Source organism: Tyto alba, unplaced genomic scaffold, assembly GCF_018691265.1.
Source record: "Tyto alba isolate M040663 unplaced genomic scaffold, T.alba_DEE_v4.0 Super-Scaffold_7, whole genome shotgun sequence".
Taxonomy (NCBI): Eukaryota; Metazoa; Chordata; class Aves; order Strigiformes; family Tytonidae; genus Tyto; species Tyto alba.
In genome coordinates, this window is record NW_024881328.1 from 22,585,009 (window position 1) to 22,597,209 (window position 12,201).

Here is a 12,201-nt window from a genome sequence, read left to right on the forward strand (position 1 = left end):
TCTCAGCAAATTTCTTCAGGTGAAAAAGTGGGAGATGTTTGGAAGGAAGCCTGGTTCTTTTAATCTTATCTAAGCACTCCTGAAAAGAGTTACAGCTGAAGATAAGGGATGTTGAATCACATGCCTTTTCTGCTTTAGTGTTCTTATCATGTATGGGGAATGATCCCATTTCTATAACACCGATTTTAAGCTACTGCAATTCCAACAGCTTTACAAGAGATGTTCCTGATATGCACAAATATGAAGAGAACCAGGCATAGTCATAACATTTAACTGTGACAGTAAAATTAGGGCTACCGTCTACTGTCACTGCAATGCCAGGTAAAAAAAATAAAAGCCATGCTTGGCCTTTGAAGTGATCTTTACTTCAACTGCCCCTGGCTAAAAGGTTTTAAGGGGAGGAGGAGAAATTTTTCCTGATCTCTGAGGTGACATTTAACAGACCTGGGAAACAGACATGGACTGCGAAGGTCTAGTCAGGAAGGCCTATGGCATGAATGACTTCTAAAAGCAAATAAAATAGTAATGCATTCAGTACATTTATCGTCTCATTCTTTGACAAAAGACTTCTTCCTTCTTGGCTTTATCTTCCTCTTGATAGTAACCATTACCATCAGGGCTGAGATGGACCAAATACCTGACACAGTGAGGACTGCAGGAAAGAAACACACAATACTCAAAGATTCTTACATCAAAATCCTTGTCAACTCTGCAAATTCCTCCTGCTTGCATTTGGCAGCGTGACCATCTTAACTATTCCACAGCATGCTTTATAATATACCATGATCAGAACAAAGAGCAACCACCTCTAGTTCAGGCAACTTCACTTTTTTTATTATTTTAAAATCCTTCCATTAGAACTTTATATATTTAGAGTGGGATAAGAAGTTCTACTCCAGACCATAGTTCTCAAGAGGTTCTCAAGCCAAGGAGGCATGAAGGTCTAAGATTCACTGCTTTGCACCACACTACAAGCACTACGAGCAACAGGTACTGCACGTATAAGTGGTTGCTGCTTTGTTTAGGTCAGGCTTCATGAGCATGCAGAAAACAAATGTACTACTGTTTCTGTCAACCTAACCTTACTGCATCGTGCATCTTCTCCCAATTCCCAGTTACAGCTTAGAAGCATCATCTCAGAACTCTGCAACCTCTACAGGCATGTGGTAGTTGTCATTATATAATTAATGGAAGTGAGGTTTGAACCATATTTTGGGCAGTTCTGTCCCACAGCACCCCCACTATCTCTATTCTCTACAAACCAATGTGAAGCAATTAAAGACTCTCCACAAATAAAGCCACAAATCTGTAAGATACATATATGCCTCTGACACATCCACATGAAAAACTGCCTGGTTAGAACATAACAGATGCAATGAAGAAGCTTCAGGATCTTGCTCATGGAAGCTTCTTTAACATTCTAATATTCAGCTAACATGTATTTGGAGTTACCTCAGTTCAACATACAGTCTCAAGAAGATAAGAAATCCAGCACTAAAAGGTTTTTTAACTGTGAGGAGCATTCCTTCCCAATTATGCCAGCTTTGTCAGTATTACCGCCTCACTCTTAAAAAGCAGTTTCATCAGGAACAGACTTCCCAAAAACATAAGCAATAAGTGCGGGTAATTAAAAGAAGTGGAGGAAGGAGCAGATTGTTAGGGTACCTTTGGATCTCCAAAAAGATGAGCCTGTAATTTGCTTATTTTGGAAAGCTTCTGAGATTAATTTTGCTTAACTAGTATTATATCTTTATGCATTCCCTTGAATTTGATTCTACTTTTCTGAGTCTTCATACTCTGAGACAATTCAAAACAGAATTAATTTTAACCATGAAAACATTACAGAATATTTTGAATCAGCATTTTCATTTCAGCTAAATCACTAATAATCTGAGCTCCATTCACAAACAGAGCTTGGCAAAACTAATTTACTACTATTTGATGTTAAACCTATTTTGTTGTCTCTCTGTCTGTCAGGTGGAGATATGGACAACATAAGGAAATGTAATATAGCCTTAGACATTTATTTTATATTCAATATCCAAAGCTCAATTAAAAATACTTTTGGGAAGAGTGTAAAAATGCTATCTTTAAAAAAACACTTTATTTTCTGCCGTGTAGAACAACTGAAGCTTTTCAAGTAGTTTCCAGAAGAGAAGGCTGAAGGTCTGTCACATGAGATTAACTCTAAAAAGGAATAAATTCTTATATAAAGGAAAAGTGCATGCAAAGGGCAGTAATATACTAAGCTGGCAGGGTTAACTAACAAAGCTTGTATCTCAGTCATTCCAGCAGGCAAAGCTGTTCACAAAAGATCTTACCCCGCCCCTCCTTTTTCTCTACCTCAAGGACACCTCCAGTAGCCCAGACTCCATTACAGGCCAAGGCTTGCTTCGCAGTTATTTATAACATTCCACAGGTCAGGAAGGAGGAAAGATCAGCTATTCCCATCTACACATTTCTGATCCACAGGTAAAGCACAATGCCCAAAAGGACCGTTCAACAGTAAAACAAAACTATAAAACCACCACACTACATGTTTTGGTCTCTTTTTGAAGCAAAGTGGCTATAGTCATAGCAATGCTACCCCTACATGACAGATCAATTTCCTGAAGTTTTAAAAAAAGAAGTATGCTGGTCATAGTACTGATATTAATAGCCTTGCTGTATCAGTCATCTCAAAGCAAATCTCTGCAGTCAGCAATGACCACAAGACATTCATACTTGAGTCAAGACTGTCACCCAGTGGTCGTATCTTTTAACTGATTTTTTTTGATATGCCAACCTGATTAAGAACTGAAACTCCACAGTGATATTCTACCCCAGACCTTCAGCCTTCTCTTCTGAAAACCACTTGAAAAGCTTAATTTGTTCTATAGCATACATAATATAAAAATAAATCAGCTGAAAACTCACACTATATATAAACTTGTTTCCATAAGAGCCTCTAACAAGTCAGATGTTTCGTAGCACTATGCACATGCATTTAACAATTTTAGAATACCATAGGCTTGAAAAAAAATGCAGAGAATCTAGTTACACTTCTCTAATCATTATGGTTAACAGATGATAATACCAGAAGGAGAGGAGAAAGATGTTTTGATATTAAGGCACTGTGGAAAGTTAACTACTTCAGAACTGGACATCTGTTTTCTTTATTTCCACATAATCCTTTTTACAAGGATTACAAACTGTAAGCGTGGTATTAGATTCAGGTATTAGTGATTAATTAGTGACTGATTTCACTTGATGCAATATTCATATACAGGTTCTAACCACTGAACCCCAATCTAAAATCAAGGGAAGTAATTTTTTTGTGGAAGTAGAATACAAAACACATGTAAAATGATCCCACACATGGAAAAAATATAGTTTACTTTCTATCACTCTTGCTTCATTTATTTCAAAAGAATAAATACCATAATAGACAAGTTTATTTTGATTAGGAGAGTATCATTAAATCTGAGAGATAGGTAAGCCATGTACTTGTTTGTGAGATACCTCAAAATAAAAAGGCTTATTTTATTCTCCCTCAAAGACATCAGCTATTATGATTCTGTCCATGCACAGTGCCTTGACAGACGTAGCTACACAGACTTAAGGTTTCAGCTTACCCAAAGATGGTACAGTGGAGTTTTGCTATACTAGCAGCAAGTGCCTTCTCTATCATATGCTCCATCTTTGGTAAATGCTTAGCAGCACAACCCTTCAATATGGTCAACAAAATACAGCAAAATGATCCAAATATCACTAGGCTACCATGATAAGTGGTTATTATTTCACTAATACTATCAGCAGTTTAGCAAATGAATTCAAGCCCTAAGGCAGCACATACCAGAATGAGGCTCTCCACTAAAAGGTGGGAGAGTAGCATCAATCCAGGAAAACCAGGTTTTATCTGGTAAAACATGACTTTGCTGGATTGGTGTTACGGTTTCACCAACTAAAACATCCAAGAATTATTTATTTCAGAGGCACTAGATTTTCCATCATAACCAGTGAAAAGTTCAATGTTCTGAAAACTCTGAGACAAAAGTCACAGAATTTTGAGTCTGAGCTACTACTAGCCTTTCTCAGACAGTATATCCATTTCAAGAATAATAATAATATCTTGAAATTATTTGTAAGCCTATTTGCAGGAGATGATGCAAATTAAACCCTCTCTCAAAATCATTTTAGGTAGAATATGAATGCTGCAGATGATACCAATTATGAAGTGCCAGTTGATTGATCTGAAGTATTTCAGCTTCCCATTTGAATACTAATAGGAGAAAGTAGCAAGGGCACAAAGAGGCTACCAGAAGAATTTTCTTTATAGCACAAGCCACATCATAGTATTCTGAGTCTATAGGACTAAGGTACCTGGTTTGCAGTGCAGAATCCAGAAGACCACTTCCTGAAAAGATACCCAGTTCAGCAATAGTACAGGATTGTACTGTGGTAGCATCTATGCATTCAAATAATATCTGCAGGCAGGTCAATTAGATCACCTGCTGAAACACAAGCCACTTTGAAACAAGTCATCCAGAGTACTAGTAGTTTTTGTCAGAAATTTTTTCTATTGCTCCTTAAAAGGTGTAGAATAACACTTAGCACACTGATTTATAAAATACAGTCTCAGAAGACTGGAGTCTACAACTTAGTGCCTGTATCATCTATGTCTTGTGCCAAACGTTGCATTCACTTTTACTCTATGTAAACTCAGAAGCTTGCTACTAGTACCAGTGAAGATCCTTTTTGTGCAGCAGCTATTCTTCCCTGCATTGAGTCCATGTCTGCAGCTAGCAGTGGCTGATAACGTACAGGACAGAAGATATTAGCCAGAAGCACATATACCTGGAAAAGTGCAAGGACACATACCTGTGAGCTCAGTAAAACAGGTTTTCTCAAAGGTATTCCTTTTCTCCTCCCTGTTCTTGTAGTAATGTACACAGCTGAAAACTTCATACATCCCCACATCCATCAGTGATTACATATAAATCAAAATAATTTTGAACACCTAGACCATTTTTATTCATTAGCCACATATCCTCATCTTCCATAAGCACACAGGCCATTGATACTTTCAAGGCACCTTGTTAACTGCTCTGGTACTAATCTCTGCACAGCTCTGGAGGCAGGGAACATCCTGCTGTCCCCTTTTGGTATCCAGCAAGGCCTCCACAGCCTGCACTGAGGGAGGAAACACTCCTTTAAGAGTGATGCTCCAATCACTTGCACAAAAAACATCTGATAAAATACCTGAAGTATTTGGAAAAATCACTTCCAGTTTTTTTTTCCCTACCTCTACATTTCAAAGGTAAAGCAGCTGAGTTGCACTGTGAGGTAAGGCCTTGGAGTTACATAAATATTATTCTGACTACAGTTGACAGTAACATGGTTCATGTGGCACTTAGAGTATCTAAAGTCATGCTAACCTTAACACTTCTTGATATTTGTATTTTTAATAATGAAAAAGAAGGTGTAGGCGAAACTTGGCAAGTCAAGTTGTGCTTGCATATGTTATTTAACATTTAACTTAAGTACTTGTAAAGTCATGCCATCCCATTTAGAATTTCATTTAAACTAGCATTTATATGTTTTTATGTATTGTTAAAGAAAGAGGATACAACAGTTTATTGTAAGGAAGGGCCTTACCAATTTTTTTCTTCTCTGGCATATGGAGCTAACAAGTCCACAATTAGTTTAACAGATTTCTTCGAATTCAGGAGCTTCAGCATGGACAGCTGAAAAACCTAACCAATATAAATTTTAAAATTTCTTACTGAAACAAAAATATTGTTAAAACAAACCCCATCATCATTAATAGCTTAGTTTCTGTATCAATCCTCAGAACAGGAAAAAAATGTCTACTTGGATTTTTGCTAGGTTAGACACAAAAGGTTACAGCAGTATATATTTTGACTGGTAGATGTTTATGAAGAATTATCAACATCCTTTAATAAGTCTACTCTTACCTAAAAGAACCAATACTTTTCTTCACTACAAAGATCCTTGTTATATTAGCACTGAACGTTTTACACCACTTCTGTTAATATTTAAACATTTAAACCACCGCCTTTTTCCCTCAGCTTCACACAGCAGACTACATTCCTTCACACCTACAGAGGACTTTACAGCTGAATCATATGCTTAAGAAATTTAGTAAGTCTACTCTGCAGTAGGAACAATGTCTCTACTGCAGAAAGCCACTAGTTGTTTTTGTCCCTCACACTATTTATTGTCTCGACTCCTGGGGAAACATTCCTCTCAGGTTAAATGGACTTCTGACCCCCAAACTCAGGAGTCTTTGACAGTAGCTGCTAAGAAGAGCCAAGCTGCTTGCCCTCAGAAAAGGAGTCATGTGTATGCAGCAGTTTCAGCTCTATGTACAGGCTTAGCAGCAACACGCAATCAGACTTTGCTTTTAAAAATGTTTCTTACTCCCACTGGGTCAGAGCTGCAGAGACCGAGCCAGTGGGCTGAGGCCTGGCCCTGCCGGCCTGCAAACTTCCCGGCATGCACCGCCCCAGGTGGCCACTCCCCACACAGGCCGCGCAGGGCCACCCGCAGGCCTAGGCCGGCCGTAAAGTCGTGCAGGGCAAGTCCGGGACTCGATCCCATCTAATGCAATTTAGCTTTTACCAAGTTTCATTTTATCCCCACGTATCTTAACCCACCTTCTATAATGACTCAGCTGCTTCCTAAAGGTCTGTATCAGTCATAGAAAATCAGGTACTGAGCCTAAAGACATTTTTTTAAGGCTCAACAGCAAGATTCAGCTGGCTTGGTGCTCCAAATATTTAAGAATAGACAGGATTAAACACTGCCTACTGCTGTCAGTTGTATCTGTGCAATACTATTCAATAACTGCATTTCATTAAGCTTTTGACTCACCAAGCCATAATACAGACTCCTGCAGCTAATGTGTACCTATGCAAAAACAAACCTCTGTAGTGTGCTACAGGCATACCTAAAGGAAAAGGCTGTTCCAACACCATATAAAATGGATAAATAGATCACAGTTCCTCCTAACATCGCTCCACAGAAGTGACTGCTGTTGCACAAGTTTTCATTTACAAACATAAATTTAAACATACTCATCGCTTAAAACCTCTGAATGAGGTAAGAGTTTTGCTGGTTTAAGAGAGTAAAGACCTACCCCTGGCTCCAGTAGCATAGCAAAAGCTGTGCAATAGGACTGATGGCTACACAAGGCTCATTGAGGGGTTTGTGAAGAACTACAGATGTCCACTGGTGTTCAAGTGCCTAGCAGTGTTCCTGTCAAGCTGTGAATAACGGTGCCAGCTCTGTCAGGAGCAGCGATGGCCAAATGTATCCCCAGAGCAGGGGGCACTGGGGCTCCTAGCTGGCGCCCATCCCACTGCCCCCAGCAAGGGAGCTGGGCAGCCTGGGGGCAGCCCCAACCCAGGGTATTGGGCACCTCTACGGGGACAGGATGGGACATCAGCCACATGTCAGCATGTCCAGGCAGGGCTGTGATAGAGCCCATGGCCAACACCCCACAGTACCACAAGGGCCAGGACTAATGGCTCAGGCTGAGCTGAAATAGAGCCCCCAGACCCATGGGCAGGGATGGGGGTACCAGGTGAGGCTGGGCAGGACAATCAAGGCTTATTACTGCATTAAGGGCTGAGAGCTAGTTTACTGGCACAATTACTGCTGTGAGCGCAGTCTAATGCATACTTTTATAAACAACTTAAAAAAATCTGTAGGTCAAAATATGCAAATTTTGATATTTATGCAAGTTTAGAGTTACACTGCCACAACAGTTGTAAGATAAATGTTTGTCTCTTTATAATACTATAAATAATCATGTCTCCGAAAGACAAAGTCTATTCCCAATACTAAAAGGATTAAAAGTTTAGAACTGTATGGAGCTTGACTTTTTATACCAAATCTGTATCATTTTCATTTGCAAAATACTGTGTACTACATATAGCAACATGCTTTAACTTGCTAAATATATTTCCAGCAGAGTAATTCCTTTTCCAGCTATCAGACAATATCTTCTCTAAATGTGCTAGGTGAGATTAAAGCATCTGCTTTTTACTGCAACTCCATCAAATATTGAGCTTCCACTCCTGAAAAAATGTAATTACTGTATTTAAAAAGCAATAGTGTAAAGGAGTTTTGTATTGCTAATTACAGTTATCATGCTGTTGAAAATCAGGCAGGTGGAAGAAAACAGTTATGCAAAGTATACTTTACAATAAGTAACTGAGAAGCAACAGTACATTCAAAATAATTACTTGACTAAGTACATTTTATTTGGCACCAATGTGGCAAATCAAATCTTTAATGTTTGGTTTAGTTTTCATTTTAAGAGTGTTCTTGATCTAGTTAAATGTTCAGTATCATCAAATGTTCAGTCAAATATTTAGTATGTTAAAAATCTATCTGCACTCATTTATATGCTTTCATTCCCTTGTTAGGCTGAGTGCTACAGTTACTTTTGAAAATAACTGTTACTCATGCATAGATGTGTTTAAATACTTAGGCTGCAAGGTACAAAATATCTCTTAGTGAAGGAAACTAAAAATGAAAGGAAAACTTTTAGAATAAAAGTAGAAATAAGCAAGTATCTTCAAAACAACCAAAAGCTTGTATTTTATAAATATACACAAGACAGATGATGGGTATTTAGTTAACACCAAAAAGCTGAGTGAGCATTTGGCTGTATTGTATGGAGATAAACAGGGAAAGTACTGAAGACAGCCTCCTCCCTTCTATGCCTCGTTAAAGTTTTCTCACTGCACCTCCTGAAAAATGTTGCAGAAGAGCAATATTAAAAAAGGGGAAATGGAATTCAGTTCATAGCAGCTTCAGAAGGCCATGTTTGCCAGTCTAGCCCAAAGAATCATTAAAATCTGTTGGGAGCTACATAAAGAGTAACTCTTTGCCATCAAAGACCTTTCTCACAGCATTTTCTGAGACAGTGGGTTTAGATGAAACCACAATAAAGCTGATTTGCTTTGATCAGCTCTTTCAGACTACATGGTCAAGATTTGTACCAAAAAGCAAAGACAAAAACCTGGCCTTACAGGAATCAATAGTTCTGCCACTGCCACTGTGTACACCAAGATTTCATTACGGGTTTCTATAAGACTGTGCCATTAAGAGATCATTTTTGATATAGAATAATCATGTTTTGTCACAGAACATAGGTCCACATTAAAAAAAAAATTTAAAATGCAGCCACAACAGTTGGCAAATAGAAGTCAATTTGTCAAGACTTACCATACTCAGCTGACTACTCAGCCTCAATCCTGAGCTGTCAAATGCACTAAACCACATTTTGCAGTCAGAAGGTAAAATACAGGTTTCTTTTTTATCCTTCAGATACAATATTTAGTGAAGTTCTGATTTTTAAATTTGTCTTGTTCAATTACTTTGAGTATTTGAACTTTTGAACTGTTTTTCCTAAAATTCACTCGTGATACAACTTATGGGACTGTGACCCACATTCTTTATAATATTGCTCTTTAATATCAGGATTCAAATACTGTAAATGGTGTGCTTTCATTATTTTATGAGTTCAAGTCAGGTAGGTTTTTGTTTCTTCTGGCCATTTTGGTCATGTACTGACATGTATAATGAAATAAATACTCTTGAAATACCATTACAGCATGACACAGTCAGGTTAAATGGTCAAGACTATCTTGAGGGCATGAAATATTGGAAGAAGATTGTGTGAAATTTGCGTATTTTTAACAGTTCACAGCAGACAAGGTATGTGCATTATTAACATTGAGATGTCAAAAAAATGGAAACACATTTCAGAATTATCATGTCAAGATCTTTGGGACAAAAAAATTACCATCAGAGCAGAGGAAAATCAGAAGCATGTTCTGTCTGCTTCATGCTGCTCCCAAAAACTGGCCTCCCTGGTGGTTGAGTATTCCTCTAGCATACAGAAATATTCAGATGGTATTTTGTCAACTATGCTAGCTCATGATTATTCCATCTCCAGTTCAGTTTCAGGTGTGTTGGATGGCTGAAGAAGGACCATGATACCACGCTAGAAGACATTAGTTAATCCAGTTTAACAGAAATTACTCAAGGCTTCTCAATAATGTACTGAATTTTGCTAAACAATGGATGAAGTGGTCACAGTTGAGACAGACCAGGCTGTAAGAGAGGTGCCCACAGACAGAGCAGAGCGGCAGATAAAGGAGAGCACAGATGAAGGAAAGACAGATGAAGGGAAGAAGTCTGGAACAGTCAGGCTTGCTACTACTTCTGCCCCTGGGAAGTGATAGTGAGGGCTGTTGCTGACACAAGAGGTCATGCTACACCACAGCAACTGGCATCTCTAAGCCTCAGCTCATCATTCAGTGTTCCTTCAAAGTGGCCTTGCAACCTCATGTAGCTGTGAAGCTGTTGCCACCTATGAAATGGTAATGGCAGTGCAGTGACAAAGGGGTATAGTATCACTTTGGTTTCCCTTTTTAATACTGCTTAAAAATACTCACTTGCAGAAAGAGTGTATCTTTCTTCATGATATCTCTCCTCATGGTTCTAAAGTGGTAAGGAATTTCCTTTGATTGAGTATAGCCTATTTAGCTGTGGCTTTAAATAGTTCTCATATACCTCTTTATTCTTTGAAAAAAAAGGCCTCATTTCTCAGATTGAAATACTGAGATCAGAAGCTGAGAACTCTTGGATTTCCAACAGTGACGGAAAAAATCCAAGGATCTGGATATGCAGCAATATTTGTGACCTCAGCTTCAGTTAGTGCAATTGTAATATAGCCTTTATATTCATTTCAGTCTGACTCCTGCAAAGACTACCAGTGTTAATGCCAACTACTGTCATGTTGGAAGCATATATGAGCTAGGGTAACTGGGCCCAACTTACTCAACTAAGCCTGTAGTGTCATCTCCCAGAGACATCAAAGATACTTAAATATATTTAAATAGTAGGGGAATAGAAATGCAATTAATTGTGTGTTGAAGCATCCAATGTCTAGATTCCTTAAGATAAAATGTGAAACGTTTTTATTCCTCTACAAAAAAATTGAATTTAGCAATAAATTTATACCATTTAAATGACAACATGAATGTTCCTAATCATATCTTTTAAGACACTTATGCTATTTTAAAAATACATACAGTGTAACTAAAATGTTAAATAAGCACTTGGTAAAGTTTATAGTAAATGAGGCAAGCAAGCTTGCTGTTAATTTTTATTTTTATGAGTTATATCAGATGCATCAATACATACATATTTTATATTGGTATCATTTAAGTTTTGATGAACTGTCACCATAAGAATGGTGCAGGTATTGAGAACATCACAGCTTCAGAAGACTGCAAGTCTAGAAGTGTACTGTATGGTATGTCACATACCTGGAATTCTGGACAGAATAATACCTTGCATCCCACGCAAACAGGTATAAAAATGTGGAGGCCCCACTAAGCTTTTAAAGTTGCACCTGGCCAAAAAAAAAAAAAGAAATTGTCCTTAGGGTAAACATCATTCATTAATAAAAGGAAATATCTTGAAGCCAAGAACTTGCTACTAAACATACAAGCAGAATAGTTACTTAATGAAGAAATTATTTGCCAGCTATGTTTTAAGGTAGGAATTAGCAGTCAAAATGAAAGAATTACAGTGTTTTGCTTTTGGGAGGCACACAATCCCAACCATAGTTAGCATGCTTTTTCTTGCTAGAATTAGATTTTTTCTCAGTAAGATTTGGGGGCTATGTAAGATTTATTATATCTATTTCAGTTAAACACCATATTATTTGTATTTCACGAAGAGCAAAAAATTGCCTTTTCATTCTTTGCCTTAATCAAAATCTAAATATGTCAGTGTAAGCATAGAAAAAGTGGCTGAAGAGAAATAAGCATCAGTTCTTTCCAACCTTGAAATAAGATTCTTTTTTAGCTGTAACTATAGCACAAATAGCTATATTGGAGCTAGTTTCAGCCTAAGTAAGGAAGAGCAGCTATATGATATGTAGAGTTGCACTTAGCCATCCTATTTCACCAATCCTGCACTAATTACTGGCAAAGATGGATAATAGAAAACAGAACCATAGCAAATGGCTTCAGCATCCGGCTGCATTGTCTTACCAGTCCCTCCTGCCTATTTAATTTGGAGCCAAAGCTGCATCTTTTCCTCACAATGCCCTCAGCCTCCTTGGCTGTGACTATCATAAGCAAGCTGAGCTGATGGACACTGAAGATGGAA

The 12,201-nt window shown here is 38.0% G+C and overlaps 1 protein-coding gene across 1 annotated transcript in view; it reads right to left on the reverse strand.

Annotated features, from left to right (window-relative positions):
- Positions 1-12,201, reverse strand: part of LRP2 (LDL receptor related protein 2) — a 172,931-nt gene that overhangs the window by 140,850 nt on the left and 19,880 nt on the right. Inside the window, exon 4 of the mRNA XM_032989751.2 lies at positions 11,352-11,437. Coding sequence (XP_032845642.1) covers positions 11,352-11,382 — 31 coding nt within the window. The 5' untranslated portion in view covers positions 11,383-11,437. The remainder of the gene's footprint in view (positions 1-11,351; positions 11,438-12,201) is intronic.